Genomic DNA, 22,253 nt, shown 5'->3' on the forward strand with positions numbered 1-22,253 from the left:
TATATAGATGTAGCAGTGCTGAATTAGTTTTTTTTTGTGGACTGTGATAACCGCTCAGTGCAGGGGTTGATAGACCATGTCTGGGCTGATGTACAGGGACCCTATAGACAAGTGGGCCCACCCACCATTTTAGCACGGTAATAGGGCCCCTACTGTATGAGATTGCTTATAAGGGGCTCTGTTATTGACCAGTGGTGGATTGCATAGATAAATTGGCACAAGATTTGCTAATGACCCGAGACCTCTATAAAAAAACAAAAAAACACCCCTCTGGACAAATTAGCTGTTGGACAGCAAGGGGTTCACATAGGCCCTCTCCGTCTATGGAATATAAAGTCCTCTCGAAAACCCACAGATATCAAGATGAGCTGTTAAATTAGTATCACATACCTTTGTAGAAACTATTGGACCGTGGCCTATACAGTAGACTGCCTCTTCATGCTGCACAGACTTGTTTTAGGTCCCACCCACTCGAGAGGTCCCACCCACTCGAGAGGTCCCACCCACTCGAGAGGTCCCACCCACTCGAGAGGTCCCACCCACTCGAGAGGTCCCACCCACTCGAGAGGTCCCACCCACTCAAGATTTAAAGAAACATGCCATTTGGATATTTATGCTGCACTTTAAGTTCTAAAAATGAGCTCCAATGATGGTTCTCCGTGCTGTATTACAGATCAAGCCTTGCTATTACCTCCCATGCTTCATCACATCAAAGAGTGAGTGCCTGTGGACAGATTTGCTTTCCAACTTTGGCACCCCCGGCTACCAATCGAAGAATTACGTCTGCATCAAGCAAAAGGAAGGTTACTGCAGTTGGTCCAGAGGATGGACTCCACCAGACAAATCCGTAATCAACACCACGGACCCCTGAGCCCGCTCGGCACTGTGGCCCAGAAACTGTAAAAGGACAGTAACCCTGAAATATATACGGCAATGAAATTAGTGCCTGATTTCTTGCTAAAATTAGCACTTGGAACACAAGTTTTTACCATCATACTGAAAGTATATTTTTAATCACACTTTTATTTTTGTAATTTTTTATTTTTCAATCACCCATTTAGGCCAGAATGTGTGCAGGGTTCTCCTGGAAAGTCTTGCTCCATTTTCTTTAACTTCCTTCTATGAATGGTCCATTGGGCCTGAGACTGTCTTAGTGGAATTCGATTGGGTAATATAAATGCAGGAAAATGGGGTAACCTTGATCTTGAGGGAAATCCCAACATGGTGAAACAGTGCTGTGGATTTTTTTTATTTTATTTGCAGTTCAACCTCCCGCCACAAGAGGTGCTGTGTTAGAAAAATATATTACATTTGCTCACTAGCAAATTAAAAAAAAATAAGTGAATTTTCCGGCATAAAGCAGGGGAGTTTTTTTATTTAGATATTTCAATGTGAATGATAATAAATGTTGGACCAGGTCACCCTCACATACTATGTGACACTCGCTATGCTCAGCGGTTGGTTAGGATGATGGTAATTGTTCGTGTATAATGCCTTGCAGGTCTGGGCAGAACTATCCAGAAAAAAATTAAAATAAAAAAATAAGCTATTTTAGATGACTATGAAGTTTACAGTGGTCCTGGCTGAAAATCATAGAAGGGCAACAGCTTCCGATGCAGCGCCCTCTTGTGGCCCGGAGTCATGTGGACTTCTACAGACTAAACTTTTATATTTTTTTGCCTACAAAATACATTTATATCGGAGGTCAGTGTATGATACAAAGCTAGGATCCAATATTTTTGGTCAGAAATGAATGGAGATGTTGGGGGTTTTCATAAAGCAGTGTTGAGTTAATGTGTATTTTCAGAATTAGCCAAGTACATAGACCAGTGACGAGAGAGGATTAGAAATCTATACCCCAATGTGGCCGACAAATAAGAATAAAGCAGCAAGAATTGTGAAGCCATGACATTTTTATACTAGGAGCTAATTTACCTGAGATCCAGGTTCCCTTTGGTATTTGTTTACCAAAATCGGGAACATCAGGTGTAAGGAAAGCTCTACTTTTGGCCAAAAAGAGGGACATGGGCCTTAAATATGCCTGTGTTAATGAGCCTTTTAAAATTATTCATACGCAGTTGCACCTCCAAGACTGTAGGGGCGCTCTTATTCAATGGCTGTTTTGTTTTGGTCATCGAAACAATCTCTTTACTGCCACCTGGCTGTAGAGGGCTTAAACTACAGGTGTTCAGTCCGTCCTCCGACACCCTAACCCTGTTTTCATGTTAGCCTTACATGACAAAAAGAAACAAAATGTGCAAAATTGTATCCAAATTTTTTTTTTTAATATTCCTTCGAGAATATATCTGCACTGAGATGTGGTGCCTTGATGCCCTCACGTTGGGAATCTGTTACCTGACCCTAAATTATATATATTTTTGTTGCTTTTTTTGACTGGATATTTTTAATAGATGCATTTTATGTAGATTTCTAATATAAATTCTTTATTTTTTTTTTTTTTTTTTTTCCCCATTTCTGACAACATGGGTGACTAAAGTAAGTTTTACCGGGATTGTGTGACGTAACATTTTCTGTTTATATTTTTTTCTCATCATTTGGAGAGGAAAAGTTTTTTGTTTTTTTTTTAATATATATCTTCACTCCATTCCAAGTAGGGAGTAGTTTTTTATGCTATTTACAGGTTTGCTACATTATATCACAGATGAGGATATTTTATATGAATATGCTTTTTATATTTGCAGAAAATATTCTTGGTTTCCAATACTGAGCAGTGTGTTTCCTGTTTTGTTTTTTTGTAGATAGATTTAGGGAGCAATTAGTTTGGTCAAACTACCACTCCCAGCATTACAACTACAACTCTCACTGGATGGCCACATAATGCTCATGCACTATAAGGGGTATGTTCACACACACTAATTACGTCCTTAATTGACGGACGTATTTCGGCCGCAAGTCCCGGACCGAACACAGTGCAGGGAGCCGGGCTCCTAGCATCATAGTTATGTACGATGCTAGGAGTCCCTGCCTCGCTGCAGGACAACTGTCCCGTACTGAAATCATGTTTACAGTACGGGACAGTTGTCCTGCAGCGTCCGTCAAGTGGCCTTGAAAGAAGTGCATGTCACTTCTTGAGCTGTTTTTGGAGCCGTTTTTTTATTGACTCTATTGAAAAACCGCTCCAAAAATGGCGGTGAAAATCGCGAGTTGCTAAAAAAAAGTTTGCGTTTGCGTGTGAACATACCCTAAGGCACACGTTGCAGATTGCAGTACCAGCCACGTCGATGAGATTTTTACAAATTCCACCAATAGGTCCTTAGAGCGAGAGGTGATCGAATTTTAAAGGGCACGTCCACTTTTTTTTTTTTTACTTGTGACTTGAAAGTTTAAATCGGCATAAGATGAAAAACTTTGTAATTGCTTTGCTTTACCTATCTTGTACCGAATTGGAGTTATATGACGTTCCCTTCTCCATTCACAACCGAAGTACAACAAAAAATTTTACTGGTTGCCCTTGGAAACAGACAACTGTTTATCTGTACTCTGCAGACAGTCACGTGACGGAATAACTTAGTAAAGTCCGGATGAAAGCTAACCGGAAACCTGTACAATTTTCTTCTTAGCTTTGGATGTGACTGGAGTATAATACTAAATGTAACCAAGAACGGTGCAAGATAATTAAACCTATTAATGTGGTGTTCCCCTTTAAATCGTTCTAATCTCCTTTTATTTTGTTCATTGGCCAAACATCGATATCTAAAATCGTGGCTGTCCTTCATGCTTGGCTAGAACGTTGGAGGGGGCGAGGGGGGTCCAAAAAAATTAAACATTACCTAGAAAAGCAGTATAAGTGGTTGACGGTGCCAGTTAATGGGTACAGCAAACAAAACTGGCCCTTCAGATCACTTGGCAATAGAAAAGGGAGACAGACGGAAACAATTGACTTGTTCTTGAAGGTTGCTGCCTCTGCAGAGTATTGCATCTTTCTGCGTCGCTTGCAGAATCTCAATGGGATGCAATCAATTTAGAGACCGGGCTTAAAGGAACACTCCAGAAAAAGCTGATACGCCGGAGAGATCGATCAATAGCGTAAAGAGATGGTGAAAATGGCGTCAATTACGGCAAATTTATCAAATGTGATGATAAATAAGAAGTTACACTCTTCAGTTCCTAATGCCACCTCAATATTTTACGGGAGATAAATTTGGCGCATTTTGCGATTCCTCAGCCACTGCCCTTTTAGTAGAATATTTTCAAAACAAAAAAGTTGCAAAAGTGTCTAATACACATAGTTAATTTGGTGACCTCCATGTTCCCTTTTTTGGCAAATTTTTCCCAGTAAATCTCCCCCCACTGTATTGTGTCTAGCAAGAGGCCTAAGGGGGTGGAGCATGACACAGATTTTTTTTTTTTTTTTTCCATCTGTGCCAAGCTCCTCCCCTTTAGGCCCTGCGCTAGGCATAACATAATATATCCGTTTTAGCTGGAGTGTTTTTTTTAAGAATTTACCTAAATTCATTTAATGGGGAGGGGGGTTTCCATGAAGCCCCCTTGCCCACTGTGGCTCTTGTAACTGCTACCATGGGAATGGTGTTTTTTCCAGCAATGCCAATTGGCACCATTCTACGTTTAGTCAGAAATAGGGGTTCGCCAATGTTGACACCTTCCTATCCTGGGACCTCCTTGGCGCCATTGCCTTCCTGAGGGCCCGATCCTTCCTCTATCAAACTAGCAAATCTTGTAGCTCTGATTGGACAGGTCCTACTGACCATGTCAAAAAATGACCCAATTGTTATATTCGTGCACAAGATGTGGACGGAAGATGCTGGGAGTTGTAGTTTTTCCAGCTGCCAATCATTGATGTGTATTAATTAACCCCTCCCCCCCCCTCACCATGCCATGTACAGTACAAATTAGGACGGCAGGTGGACGGGTGCAGGACCACTGGGCCCAGAGGTGAAGAGCTGCATCCTATGAGGAAATCAAATGCTACGTGTGGCCCATTGTAGACGCGTTTTTTCGCGATTTTGTGTCATGTTATTTATGAATTGTATATTCCGTGATTGTATATTGGCTTCTGCTCTAAAAATGTTTGTGTTTTGCAGTATATTTTATCCTAAACATTAAAAAAATCCTTTTATATTTCTATCAAATACATGAATCCTGTCTCCGTCTGTTACCACAATGTAAAAATACAGGCACAAAACCGCACCATGGTCATCGGAGGAGATCTATGGCCTGGCACCAAGAAAGAGGGGGGACCAAGTAATGACCCCAGTCCATCATGACCCCCATCAGAAGACAATGGAAACGTTATGGTACTTATGGCTGTGCGGGTTCACTATAGCCGCTGACTACCCTTTGACTTTTTGCGGCTTTTTTAAGAGTGGTGGTCGGTCCCCTCAACTGCTGGGGCCCATAGCAGCTGCCTTACCTGCTCTCCTGGTAGTTATGATCTTAGAAGTAGTCCACAAGGTGAAACGGGTCCATATCGTAGTGTGGACCCTTCATTGGCTGCACCAGGTCCTCTACTATCGGTGTGACCTTAGCTGGTCTTGCTGACGGTAGACCTCCATACCATCACAGTGACAAAAGTGGGGCCAGGTGCCAAAATAGTCCAACCCATAAACTGGGTTTAGAACCAGGAATCTGGGCTTGGTCCTTGTTGTACCATCTAGGCCCATATTAGTAGGGTGGCCTCTGACATATTATATACATCCCCTGGTCATATAACTGTCTCAATGGTTTATTGGGTCTGAAAACTAAAAAGTTGTCACTTCCTTTTTCTGTATCTGATGCAATGCAAATTATTCACCAGGGGGCGACAATAAGCACGGGAAAGCTCCTCCCATTTTATTCTGATATTAATGTCTTCTTGAACTGCCCTTTAAATAATTCCCATTGGCTACCAAAGGTGTTTCAAGGGCCTAATAGGTATTTAAGAGCCCCCATTCAACATAACCCATTGGCCTTCAAGGGGATGTCCACCGTTGAACACCATTTAAAAAAAAAATCTGAATAGGTAAATTCTGTGCGGATTAATTTCTTAATAAACCTTATGATATATCAGTCAGAGATTTATTTTTCTGATACAGAGCTCAAAATCCCCTGCATAGGCATGAGGTAAATGATAAAATGCTGTCTTCCTGCCGCCACCACTAGAGGGAGCTGCATAGTGTTTCATTATTGAGTTCTGTAGATACAATATGCAGTGAGCTCCCCCTAGTGGTGGCTGCAGGCAGTCAGAATTTTATTGTGCAACCCAAAGCAGTGGATTTGGAACTCTATCAGAAAAACAGTGCTGTGGACATTATGAAGATATATTATGAAATTAACTGGCACAGAATTTTGGACGTAACATGATGATAAAAGGAAGATCAAGGTCAATCTCCATCTTTTATCGTTTCTCAGGAATCTTTGTCCTTGTGAGAATGAAACGAAATCAACAACAATGCGATTATCTTCCGGCTTATAATGAATTGCTCTCGTTTCGCATATTAATCAGTCCGGGTAACGACATACATAAGTCATGTTTACCGTATGCCAGATGTTTCCTCTGTATACAGCCCTGTCTAATGACTATAGGATGGCCGCCATTATTTATACCTATTAAAACTAATTAATTTGAGTAATTGAGGTCAAGAGACGACACAATAACAATCCATATTGTGTACAGCTGCCGCCAAGACAAACTGACTGGTAAATAAATGTTGTGTTCTATATTATGTAATACAAAGTAACAAAAACAGGCTGATTCTTCCGTGACCGATCAGACCACTTCAGACTGGAATAACAACAAAGCAAAACCAGTCTTAAAGGGTTTGTCCATTTTTGCAGCCAAGACGTTTTTAATGCACCAATTCATCTAAAACAAAAAAATGAAACAACTTTGCATATAATTTTGATTAAATAACTCCTACCGTTTTGTATATACAGCCCCTGTGCAGACCTATGTGTCTCCATGGTTACAGACTACAAACATGCCATGTGTAGTCTGATCCGGAAGTCATGTGCGAATCTCATGCTTGTGCCATGTCTGTAGAAGGAGGGGTTTTTGTTTTTTGTAGTCCGACACATAGGTCTTCATAGGAGCTGTATACACAAAGCTTGTGCTTGAATATTGCTTCACTTTTCATAGCCGGCAGGGGTTAGGAAAGTGACTGAAATGGGAGAGGTGATACCATCTTGGGCCACATTGATAGGAACCGTATCTGCCAACACTTAAATCCAGAATTGTGGGACATTTTAAGCCCCACCCCTGCTCAGCTCGGGAATGCCCCCAAAGAGCCAATAAATAATTTGCATAAACCACACCCCTTTTGAGGTCCAGTTTGCAGGACGGTTCTGCATAAATAGCAATGTAGGAACTAGTCGAAACCTAGGGGTAAGATTTGCCCACAGAAATCATGGGATTTGACCCTACGGGCAACGCCTAAACATTTTGCTGCACTGTGTTCACAGTTCCATGCAAAATTACTGAGCCGGAGGTTCAAAAACTTTGGTTCAAAAATGTTTTTGCAAAAGATATCAAGTGTCGTCCGTTCTCGGCGAGACGTCATTATGGTGACATAGTTACCGCCCTCTGGGGAACATTCTGTGCCATCCATTGTAGTCGCTGTCTGTAGCCTTGTTTGGGTGGCAGTGTGTGGTTGACTCCGGGCTGACTGGTTATTTGGCCACAGATAAAAGCCGCAGTTTTGGATAAAGTACAAATAACATACTTGATACCGATAATTATAAACCCCCCCCGTCTCACCCTTCTATTGTCCCGTCCACACACTTGATCACAGTGCAGTGTAACCACAAAAAGTCTCAGATCTCAGATAAAACACCATTAGATCAAAGGAAATGCCCATAACCGAAGCAACGCGGGTACAAATGATCAAATGCCACTCTGCCAAAGACAATATTTAAAAAATATCACTATATGGCCCGAAAATTCCCATATTGTGTGTATATATAGTAAATGGTCCTGGGACCCTTTTAGTATCTTAACTGCATGGTGGAAAGAAAATATCAGAGATCTAAAAACGACTCATTTCATCAGAGGTTTATGTTGCCGTTCTGCCTTCCCCTGTGCTTTATACTGCAGCTCTGCTTTTTCTGATTGGCTGCTGTGTATAGGCTAAGCTCACCAGAAAATCAGTGCATGGAAGGCAGATTTCCATTACAGAAAGGGCAGAATGATACTTGCAAGCAACTAAACCACCAGTAAAAAATAAATCAGGTGACCGCTGCACAGACAGAGAAATTAGCCTAAATAATGACAGAGGCTTCATTTTTCAAGTACCAGAGATTTTCTCACTTAATGTTACTCTCCTAATGCCAACCCCTGTGTCCATCTGCCCTATTAGGGCCATATAAAAGGCATATGGATTTCATATAGGGGGTCCCCTGCTGATGAGCCAGAGCAGGATCAGCCGTATGGCAGAGTTTTGGGTGCCGAAACCATGAGATTAAAGGAATCGTCCATGGTGAGACAATCCCTTCCTGTATCTGTCTCTGCACAATGAGAAGGGTTGGAGGGCAAAGGGTTGGTCGACTGTTAGGGAGTGTTGAGGAAAGAAGGGGGAAGATCCTCTAGGTGACTGGGTGACAGAAAGACTGCTCCATAAGTGCTGACATGGCTGACAATGGTAGGTGCCAGGAAACTTTCCTGTCCCGGAAACTGCAGGTAGGAGAGGTCTAAAGGACAAATCAGCTGGTCTTACAATAAAGCAGGTGTTAAGAGTGGAAGTGAGAGGGTGACCGGATGACAGAAAGACAGCTCCATAAGAGCCGACATGGCTGACAACGGTAGGTGCCAGGAAGTTATTTCCTGCCCTGGAAACTGAAGGTAGAAGAGGTCTAAAGGACAAATCTGCTGGTCCCACAAGAAACTGTTGACCGTTCATAAGGATTCAGTAGCACAGAGATTTCAGTGGCCACTAGTCACATCTGGCGCCACCTATATCCAGATAGGCAATAGGACTGGACAGGAAACACCCACCTGTCCGATAAATAACCCACGACATAAAGAATGGAGTGCGAGTCTGTCAGTAATCTCATCATCAATGAAATTTATACCCATACAGACAGTAATTCACACAGTAGACATGGCATAGCTGGCGCCTGTGTCCTGATCATGTGTTTACATAACCAGCCATGTGGGTGACACATGCAGTGAATTATGGGAAAGTGTTTCTAATTAAATAAGTTCATCTTTGACATCTTGTATCTCTGACAGAGTCAATTAGGGGACAGTTTACTCTTTCCCGGCACCAGCTACATCACAGCGGACAGCTTCCTATGACAGGTCACATTAACAAGTATCCGACTTATTATCTGCCATAGTCATCTCCTGCCTATATCCAGAGACATCACCCGTCTGATTCTAGACCCAAATGGGAAACCAGTGTCACTCACCATCTGCTTGTGGTTTGGGTAGAAAGACTGCTCGATCAAGGGAAACTTCTCGGCACCCAATCTCTGGAAGATCTTTATGAGCTGTGAAAACTGGAAAGACAATGACATTATGAGAACTCTGGCCACAAATGTGCGGGGGCCCCAAGTTATCTGAAGCCGCCACATTATTATTAAATACACCACAAGTCATCGGTTCATCATGGCGACAAGTCGACATAAGGTCACCATGCTCCAAAGGATTCACGTATGCTACAACCTAGGTAATTAGAAGCAACAAAGATACTAAAAATGCCCATATCATTATATACAAGAAGATGTATAACTTATACCAGCTGTACATATATAATTATATACAGAAGATACCCAGGTTATACCAGCATGCTCCATATCACTATATACAAGAAGATGTAGAACTTATACCAACTGTACATATATAATTATACACAGAAGATACCCAGGTTATACCAGCATACTCCATATCACTATATACAAGAAGATGTATAACTTATACCAGCTGTACATATATAATTATATACAGAAGATACCCAGGTTATACCAGCATGCTCCATATCACTATATACAAGAAGATGTAGAACTTATACCAACTGTACATATATAATTATATACAGAAGATACCCAGGTTATACCAGCATTCTCCATATCACTATATACAGGAAGATATATAACTTATACCAGCTGTATATATATAATTATATACAGAAGATACCCAGGTTATAGCAGCATGCTCCATATCACTATATACAGGAAGATGTATAACTTATACCAGCTGTACATATATAATTATATACAGAAGATACCCAGGTTATACCAGCATGCTCCATATCACTATATACAAGAAGATGTATAACTTATACGAGCCGTACATATATAATTATATACAGAAGATGCCCAGGTTATACCAGCATGCTCCATATCACTATATACAAGAAGATGTATAACTTATACCAGCTGTACATATATAATTATATACAGAAGATACCCAGGTTATACCAGCATGCTCCATATCACTATATACAAGAAGATGTAGAACTTATACCAACTGTACATATATAATTATACACAGAAGATACCCAGGTTATACCAGCATGCTCCATATCACTATATACAAGAAGATGTATAACTTATACCAGCTGTACATATATAATTATACACAGAAGATACCCAGGTTATACCAGCATGCTCCATATCACTATATACAAGAAGATATATAACTTATACCAGCTGTACATATATAATTATATACAGAAGATACCCAGGTTATACCAGCATGGTCCATATCACTATATACAAGAAGATGTATAACTTATACCAGCTGTACATATATAATTATATACAGAAGATACCCAGGTTATACCAGCATGGTCCATATCACTATATACAAGAAGATGTATAACTTATACCAGCTGTACATATATAATTATATACAGAAGATACCCAGGTTATACCAGCATGCTCCATATCACTATATATAAGAAGATGTATAACATATACCAGCTGTACATATATAATTATACACAGAAGATACCCAGGTTATACCAGCATGCTCCATATCACTATATACAAGAAGATGTATAACTTATACCAGCTGTACATATATAATTATATACAGAAGATACCCAGGTTATACCAGCATGCTCCATATCACTATATATAAGAAGATGTATAACATATACCAGCTGTACATATATAATTATACACAGAAGATACCCAGGTTATACCAGCATGCTCCATATCACTATATACAAGAAGATGTATAACTTATACCAGCTGTACATATATAATTATATACAGAAGATACCCAGGTTATACCAGCATGGTCCATATCACTATATACAAGAAGATGTATAACTTATACCAGCTGTACATATATAATTATATACAGAAGATACCCAGGTTATACCAGCATGCTCCATATCACTATATACAAGAAGATGTATATCTTATACCAGCTGTACATATATAATTATATACAGAAGATACCCAGTTTATACCAGCATGCTCCTTATCAGTATATACAGGAAGATGTATAACTTATACCAGCTGTACATATATAATTATATACAGAGGATACCCAGGTTATACCAGCATGCTCCATATCACTATATACAAGAAGATGTATAACTTATACCAGCTGTACATATATAATTATATACAGAGGATACCCAGGTTATACCAGCATGCTCCATATCACTATATACAAGAAGATGTATAACTTATACCAGCTGTACATATATAATTATATGCAGGAGATACCCAGGTTATACCAGCATGCTCCATATCACTACATACAAGAAGATGTATAACTTATGCCAGCTGTACATATATAATTATATACAGAGGATACCCAGGTTATACCAGCATGCTCCATATCACTATATACAAGAAGATGTATAACTTATACCAGCTGTACATATATAATTATATACAGGAGATACCCAGGTTATACCAGCATGCTCCATATCACTATATACAAGATGTATAACTTATACCAGCTGTACATATATAATTATATACAGGAGATACCCAGGTTATACCAGCATGCTCCATATCAGTATATACAGGAAGATGTATAACTTATACCAGCTGTACATATATAATTATATACAGAGGATACCCAGGTTATACCAGCATGCTCCATATCACTATATACAAGAAGATGTATAACTTATACCAGCTGTACATATATAATTATATGCAGGAGATACCCAGGTTATACCAGCATGCTCCATATCACTACATACAAGAAGATGTATAACTTATACCAGCTGTACATATATAATTATATACAGGAGATACCCAGGTTATACCAGCATGCTCCATATCACTATATACAAGAAGATGTATATCTTATACCAGCTGTACATATATAACTATATACAGAAGATACCCAGTTTATACCAGCATGCTCCATATCACTATATACAAGAAGATATATAACTTATACCAGCTGTACTTATATAATTATATACAGAAGATACCCAGGTTATACCAGCATGCTCCATATCACTATATACAAGAAGATGTATAACTTATACCAGCTGTACATATATAATAATATACAGAGGATACCCAGGTTATACCAGCATGCTCCATATCACTATATACAAGAAGATGTATAACTTATACCAGCTGTACATATATAATTATATACAGGAGATACCCAGGTTATACCAGCATGCTCCATATCACTATATACAGGAAGATGTATAACTTATACCAGCTGTACATATATAATTATATACAGAGGATACCCAGGTTATACCAGCATGCCCCATATCACTATATACAAGAAGATGTATAACTTATACCAGCTGTACATATATAATTATATACAAGGCGTCACAAATAGGCTTCTACCTGGCTATACACGTTGTGCCTCATGACGTACACACTATCCCTCCATGTTCCACACACTTGCACCCCATTATCCATTTATTTCTATTGAGGCACTTCACTCATTACTGCCCCCTATATTTCACTTATAGTATTACACTTGCACACACACTATTCATTTATTATTTCTTACTACACATCCCATGCACCACACACCACTCCCCTCAAGACCAGTGGGAGTGGCTATTATTATTTAAGCACCTGTTCACTCCTTCATCAGCGTTTCTGACCTGGCTGTGTCCATTTGTAAGTATGGCCTTTTTCGGTGGTTTTATAATTATATACAGAGGATACCCAGGTTATACCAGCATGCTCGATATCACTATATACAAGAAGATGTATAACTTATACCAGCTGTACATATATAATTATATACAGAAGATACCCGGGTTATACCAGCATGCTCCATATCACTATATACAAGAAGATGTATAACTTATACCAGCTGTACATATATAATTATATACAGAAGATACCCAGGTTATACCAGCATGCTCCATATCACTATATACAAGATGTATAACTTATACCAGCTGTACATATATAATTATATACAGGAGATACCCAGGTTATACCAGCATGCTCCATATCACTATATACAAGAAGATGTATAACTTATACCAGCTGTACGTATATAATTATATACAGAAGATACCCAGGTTACACCAGCATGCTCCATATCACTATATACAAGAAGATGTATAACTTATACCAGCTGTACATATATAATTATATACAGAAGATACCCAGTTTATACCAGCATGCTCCATATCACTATATACAAGAAGATGTATAACTTATACCAGCTGTACATATATAATTATATACAGGAGATACCCAGGTTATACCAGCATGCTCCATATCACTATATACAAGAAGATGTATAACTTATACCAGCTGTACGTATATATTTATATACAGAAGATACCCAGGTTATACCAGCATGCTCCATATCACTATATACAGGAAGATGTATAACTTATACCAGCTGTACATATATAATTATATACAGAATATACCCAGGTTATACCAGCATGCTCCATATCACTATATACAAGAAGATGTATAACTTATACCAGCTGTACATATATAATTATATACAGAAGATACCCAGGTTATACCAGCATGCTCCATATCACTATATACAAGAAGATGTATAACTTATACCAGCTGTACATATATAATTATATACAGAAGATACCCAGGTTATACCAGCATGCTCCATATCACTATATACAAGAAGATGTATAACTTATACCACCTGTACATATATAATTATATACAGAAGATACCCAGGTTATACCAGCATGCTCCATATCACTATATACAAGAAGATGTATAACTTATACCAGCTGTACGTATATAATTATATACAGAAGATACCCAGGTTATACCAGCATGCTCCATATCACTATATACAAGAAGATGTATAACTTATACCAGCTGTACATATATAATTATATACAGAAGATGCCCAGGTTATACCAGCATGCTCCATATCACTATATACAGGAAGATGTATACCTTATACCAGCTGTACCAATACAATTATATACAGAAGATGCCCAGGTTATACCAGCATGCTCCATATCACTATATACAGGAAGATGTATAACTTATACCAGCTGTACATATATAATTATACACAGAAGATACCCAGGTTATACCAGCATGCTCCATATCACTATATACAAGAAGAAGTATAACTTATACCAGCTGTACATATATAATTATATACAGAAGATACCCAGGTTATACCAGCATGCTCCATATCACTATATACAAGAAGATGTATAACTTATACCAGCTGTACATATATAATTATATACAGAAGATACCCAGGTAATACCAGCATGCACCATATCACTATATACAAGAAGATGTATAACTTATACCAGCTGTACATATATAATTATATACAGAAGACACCCAGGTTATACCAGCATGCTCCATATCACTATATACAAGAAGATGTATAACTTATACCAGCTGTACATATATAATTATATACAGAAGATACCCAGGTTATACCAGCATGGTCCATATCACTATATACAAGAAGATGTATAACTTATACCAGCTGTACATATATAATTATATACAGAAGATACCCAGGTTATACCAGCATGCTCCATATCACTATATACAAGAAGATGTATATCTTATACCAGCTGTACATATATAATTATATACAGAAGATACCCAGTTTATACCAGCATGCTCCATATCAGTATATACAGGAAGATGTATAACTTATACCAGCTGTACATATATAATTATATACAGAGGATACCCAGGTTATACCAGCATGCTCCATATCACTATATACAAGAAGATGTATAACTTATAGCAGCTGTACATATATAATTATATGCAGGAGATACCCAGGTTATACCAGCATGCTCCATATCACTACATACAAGAAGATGTATAACTTATGCCAGCTGTACATATATAATTATATACAGGAGATACCCAGGTTATACCAGCATGCTCCATATCACTATATACAAGAAGATGTATATCTTATACCAGCTGTACATATATAATTATATACAGAAGATACCCAGTTTATACCAGCATGCTCCATATCAGTATATACAGGAAAATGTATAACTTATACCAGCTGTACATATATAATTATATACAGAGGATACCCAGGTTATACCAGCATGCTCCATATCACTATATACAAGAAGATGTATAACTTATACCAGCTGTACATATATAATTATATACAGGAGATACCCAGGTTATACCAGCATGCTCCATATCACTATATACAAGATGTATAACATATACCAGCTGTACATATATAATTATATACAGGAGATACCCAGGTTATACCAGCATGCTCCATATCACTATATACAAGATGTATAACTTATACCAGCTGTACATATATAATTATATACAGGAGATACCCAGGTTATACCAGCATGCTCCATATCACAATATACAGGAAGATGTATACCTTATACCACCTGTACATATATAATTATATACAGAAGATACCCAGGTTATACCAGCATGCTCCATATCACTATATACAAGAAGATGTATAACTTATACCAGCTGTACATATATAATTATATACAGAAGATACCCAGGTTATACCAGCATGCTCCATATCACTATATACAAGAAGATGTGTAACTTATACCAGCTGTACGTATATAATTATATACAGAAGATACCCAGGTTACACCAGCATGCTCCATATCACTATATACAAGAAGATGTATAACTTATACCAGCTGTACATATATAATTATATACAGAAGATACCCAGTTTATACCAGCATGCTCCATATCACTATATACAAGAAGATGTATAACTTATACCAGCTGTACATATATAATTATATACAGGAGATACCCAGGTTATACCAGCATGCTCCATATCACTATATACAAGAAGATGTATAACTTATACCAGCTGTACATATATAATTATATACAGAATATACCCAGGTTATACCAGCATGCTCCATATCACTATATACAAGAAGATGTATAACTTATACCAGCTGTACATATATAATTATATACAGAAGATACCCAGGTTATACCAGCATGCTCCATATCACTATATACAAGAAGATGTATAACTTATACCAGCTGTACATATATAATTATATACAGAAGATACCCAGGTTATACCAGCATGCTCCATATCACTATATACAAGAAGATGTATAACTTATACCAGCTGTACGTATATAATTATATACAGAAGATACCCAGGTTATACCAGCATGCTCCATATCACTATATACAAGAAGATGTATAACTTATACCAGCTGTACATATATAATTATATACAGAAGATGCCCAGGTTATACCAGCATGCTCCATATCACTATATACAGGAAGATGTATACCGTATACCAGCTGTACCAATATAATTATATACAGAAGACGCCCAGGTTATACCAGCATGCTCCATATCACTATATACAGGAAGATGTATAACTTATACCAGCTGTACATATATAATTATACACAGAAGATACCCAGGTTATACCAGCATGCTCCATATCACTATATACAAGAAGATGTATAACTTATACCAGCTGTACATATATAATTATATACAGAAGATACCCAGGTTATACCAGCATGGTCCATATCACTATATACAAGAAGATGTATAACTTATACCAGCTGTACATATATAATTATATACAGAGGATACCCAGGTTATACCAGCATGCCCCATATCACTATATACAAGAAGATGTATAACTTATACCAGCTGTACATATATAATTATATACAGAGGATACCCAGGTTATACCAGCATGCCCCATATCACTATATACAAGAAGATGTATAACTTATACCAGCTGTACATATATAATTATATACAGAGGATACCCAGGTTATACCAGCATGCTCGATATCACTATATACAAGAAGATGTATAACTTATACCAGCTGTACATATATAATTATATACAGGAGATACCCAGGTTATACCAGCATGCTCCATATCACTATATACAAGATGTATAACTTATACCAGCTGTACATATATAATTATATACAGGAGATACCCAGGTTATACCAGCATGCTCCATATCACTATATACAAGAAGATGTATAACTTATACCAGCTGTACGTATATAATTATATACAGAAGATACCCAGGTTATACCAGCATGCTCCATATCACTATATACAAGAAGATGTATAATTTATACCAGCTGTACGTATATAATTATATACAGAAGATACCCAGGTTATACCAGCATGCTCCATGTCAATATATAGAAGAAGATGTATAACTTATACCAGCTGCACATATATAATTATATACAGAAGATACCCAGGTTATACCAGCATGCTCCATGTCACTATATACAAGAAGATGTGTAACTTATACCAGCTGCACATATATAATTATATACAGAAGATACGCAGGTTATACCAGCATGCTCCATATCACTATATACAAGAAGATGTGTAACTTATACCAGCTGTACATATATAATTATATACAGAAGACACCCAGGTTATACCAGCATGCTCCATATCACTATATACAAGAAGATGTATAACTTATACCAGCTGTACATATATAATTATATACAGAAGATGCCCAGGTTATACCAGCATGCTCCATATCACTATATACAGGAAGATGTATACCTTATACCAGCTGTACCAATATAATTATATACAGAAGATGCCCAGGTTATACCAGCATGCTCCATATCACTATATACAAGAAGATGTATAACTTATACCAGCTGTACATATATAATTATATACAGAAGATACCCAGATAATACCAGCATGCACCATATCACTATATACAAGAAGATGTATAACTTATACCAGCTGTACATATATAATTATATACAGAAGACACCCAGGTTATACCAGCATGCTCCATATCACTATATACAAGAAGATGTATAACTTATACCAGCTGTACATATATAATTATATACAGGGGATACCCAGGTTATAACAGCATGCTCCATATCACTATATACAAGAAGATGTATAACTTATACCAGCTGCACATATATAATTATATACAGAGGATACCCAGGTTATACCAGCATGCTCCATATCACTATATACAAGAAGATGTATAACTTATACCAGCTGTACATATATAATTATATACAGAAGATACCCAGGTTATACCAGCATGCTCCATATCACTATATACAAGAAGATGTATAACTTATACCAGCTGTACATATATAATTATATACAGAAGATACCCAGGTTATACCAGCATGCTCCATGTCACTATATACAAGAAGATTTATAACTTATACCAGCTGTACATATATAATTATATACAGAAGATACCCAGTTTATACCAGCATGCTCCATATCACTATATACAAGAAGATGTATAACTTATACCAGCTGTACATATATAATTATATACAAAAGATACCCAGGTTATACCAGCATGCTCCATATCACTATATACAAGATGTATAACTTATACCAGCTGTACATATATAATTATATACAGAGGATACCCAGGTTATACCAGCATGCTCCATATCACTATATACAGGAAGATGTATAACTTATACCAGCTGTACATATATAATTATATACAGGAGATACCCAGGTTATACCAGCATGCTCCATATCACTATATACAAGAAGATGTATAACTTATACCAGCTGTACATATATAATTATATACAGAAGATATCCAGGATACACCAGCATGCTCCATATCACTATATACAAGAAGATGTATAACTTATACCAGCTGTACATATATAATTATATACAGGAGATGCCCAGGTTATACCAGCATGCTCAATATCACTATATACAAGAAGATGTATAACTTATACCAGCTGTACATATATAATTATATACAGAAGATACCCAGGATATACCAGCATGCTCCATATCACTATATACAAGAAGATGTAGAACTTATACCAGCTGTACATATATAATTATATACAGAAGATACCCAGGTTATACCAGCATGCTCCATATCACTATATACAAGAAGATGTATAACTTATACCAGCTGTACATATATAATTATATACAGAAGATACCCAGGTTATACCAGCATGCTCCATATCACTATATACAGGAAGATGTATAACTTATACCAGCTGTACATATATAATTATATACAGGAGATACCCAGGTTATACCAGCATGCTCCATATCACTATATACGAGAAGATGTATAACTTATACCAGCTGTACATATATAATTATATACAGAAGATACCCAGGTTATACCATCATGCTCCATATCACTATATACAGGAAGATGTATAACTTATACCAGCTGTACATATATAATTATATACAGAAGATACCCAGGTTATACCAGCATGCTCCATATCACTATATACAAGAAGATGTATAACTTATACCAGCTGTACATATATCATTATATACAGAAGATACCCAGGTTATACCAGCATGCTCCATATCACTATATACAAGAAGATATATATTATACCAGCTGTACATATATAATTATATACAGGAGATACCCAGGTTATACCAGCATGCTCCATATCTCTATATACAAGAAGATGTATAACTTATACCAGCTGTACATATATAATTATATACAGAATATACCCAGGTTATACCAGCATGCTCCATATTACTATACACAGGAAGATGTATAACTTATACCAGCTGTACATATATAATTATATACAGGAGATACCCAGGTTATACCAGCATGCTCCATATCACTATATACAAGAAGATGTATAACTTATACCAGCTTTACATATATAATTATATACAGAAGATACCCAGGTTATACCAGCATGCTCCATATCGCTATATAGAGAAAGATGTATAACTTATAACAGCTGTACATATATAATTATACACAGAAGATACCCAGGTTATACCAGCATGCTCCATATCACTATATACAAGAAGATGTATAACTTATACCAGCTGCACATATATAATTATATACAGAAGATACCCAGGTTATACCAGCATGCTCCATATCACTATATACAAGAAGATGTATAACTTATACCAGCTGTACATATATAATTATATACAGAAGATACCCAGGTTATACCAGCATGCCCCATATCACTATATACAAGAAGATATATATTATACCAGCTGTACATATATAATTATATACAGGAGATACCCAGGTTATACCAGCATGCTCCATATCACTATATACAAGCTGTGTAACTTATACCAGCTGTACATATATAATTATATACAGAGGATACCCAGGTTATACCAGCATGCTCCATATCACTATATACAAGAAGATGTATAACTTATACCAGCTGTACATATATAATTATATACAGAAGATACCCAGGTTATACCAGCATGCTCCATATCACTATATACAGGAAGATGTATAACTTATACCAGCTGTACATATATAATTATATACAGAATATACCCAGGTTATACCAGCATGCCCCATATCACTATATACAAGAAGATATATATTATACCAGCTGTACATATATAATTATATACAGGAGATACCCAGGTTATACCAGCATGCTCCATATCACTATATACAAGAAGATATATATTATACCAGCTGTACATATATAATTATATACAGAAGATGGGGGAGAAATAATTCTATTAATTTGATTACCACTGAGATCTCCATTACTATCCTTATTTAGACACCCTATTAGGGAATTCTGAGTTATTAGAGGGGGGTCTTCTGTTCAGGATCCTCATCTCTTTGTCAGAGAGAAGGAGAGCGGATACATAGAGCGTCTCTCTCTCTCTTTGGAGAACCTTCCCTGTCCTGCATTACACAGACAACACATTGATATAAATGGGCACTGTGTAATACTTAGTTTCTCCTGTGGTGGCGCTGTAGGGACATTGAACTCTTACAGGTTTGCACACAGATCATAGCTGATCGCTGGGGATCCTGGCAGGGAGACAAATTTGTGCTCAGCTTATTGTAAGGCAATCGTTCTAACAAGTAGAGATTGTTTAATGCGGAGAACCCTTTTAAAGGGCAACTCCATCTACAATTGGAAAAAAATGCCCATCTATATGGGAGATAGGGTAGGTCTAGTAGACACAGTGATAGAATCGGTATAGATTTCATTTATGTCATGGACAAAGCTGCATGGTCTAGAAGAGTGACTGCTAATTCCCTGAGTCTAAAATCTGCTTAGAGTAGTAGTCACCGCCCCTCCCCCTACTCACTTAAAGGGATTGTCCAACTAAATGTATTTTACAAAAATGTGATTAATGGGGCAGCAAGAGACAAATTTTGGGTTGAGATATGAAACTCTTCTTGTACCCTTCTGTGCCCTCTGTATGGTGCAAATTCTATTCCTCACCATTTTCAAGATCCCTGCTTGCGGTCAGCAAATGGAAACATGCTTGTTTACAATCAAAGGATAAAAAGATGATTTAGTCCTGCTCACACAGCTGCTGGGCTAGTTACAATGTATCCGATTAGGTAAGATGTACAATCTCACAGAGAGTTGCCTATAGTGATAAACTATAACAAACTGCAGTCATATGAGCAGACGAGGTTAGGACAGTTTTCAGCCTCTGAATGTTCCCATTCACTGACAGAGAGCAGGGATCTTGCAAATGGTGTGGAATTGAAAGAAACAGCTCAATAGACAGCAGAGCTAAATTTGCTATAGATTTATTGCCAAGATGTAGCAGAGCTGATTTTGCTATTGAACTCTAATCTCTGCATTGTTTGCACATGTGTTAAGACAATGCAATCGGTTAACCTGCAGTCCTATGTAAATCCACAGATAACAGAGTGATATAACCACATGTATTGACACATTCAGCTCTGCTACCTCTGCATTCCCATCATGCTCTCACTAATTATTGTGACTGATTTGACAACCCTTATTAACCTCTGACATGCCTGTACCTGCCATGCTCATGTCCTCGGCCAGTCTCATCTTACTAATAACACAGGGCACAGCTCATTATTCTTGGCAAGCGGGCAAAGAGAAAA

General features: G+C 37.5%; 2 protein-coding genes across 4 annotated transcripts in view; one reads left to right on the forward strand and one right to left on the reverse strand.

Annotated features, from left to right (window-relative positions):
* Positions 1–5,111, forward strand: part of TIMP3 (TIMP metallopeptidase inhibitor 3) — a 43,882-nt gene extending 38,771 nt beyond the window's left edge. For all 3 annotated transcript variants that reach the window (XM_075855822.1, XM_075855824.1, XM_075855823.1), the window contains exon 5: positions 674–5,111. In XM_075855822.1, the coding sequence (XP_075711937.1) occupies positions 674–871 (198 nt within the window). In that variant the 3' untranslated portion in view covers positions 872–5,111. The remainder of the gene's footprint in view (positions 1–673) is intronic.
* Positions 1–22,253, reverse strand: part of SYN3 (synapsin III) — a 162,285-nt gene that overhangs the window by 113,309 nt on the left and 26,723 nt on the right. Inside the window, exon 3 of the mRNA XM_075855825.1 lies at positions 9,364–9,453. Coding sequence (XP_075711940.1) covers positions 9,364–9,453 — 90 coding nt within the window. The remainder of the gene's footprint in view (positions 1–9,363; positions 9,454–22,253) is intronic.

This window comes from Rhinoderma darwinii, chromosome 3 (genome assembly GCF_050947455.1).
Source record: "Rhinoderma darwinii isolate aRhiDar2 chromosome 3, aRhiDar2.hap1, whole genome shotgun sequence".
Lineage (NCBI taxonomy): Eukaryota > Metazoa > Chordata > Amphibia > Anura > Rhinodermatidae > Rhinoderma > Rhinoderma darwinii.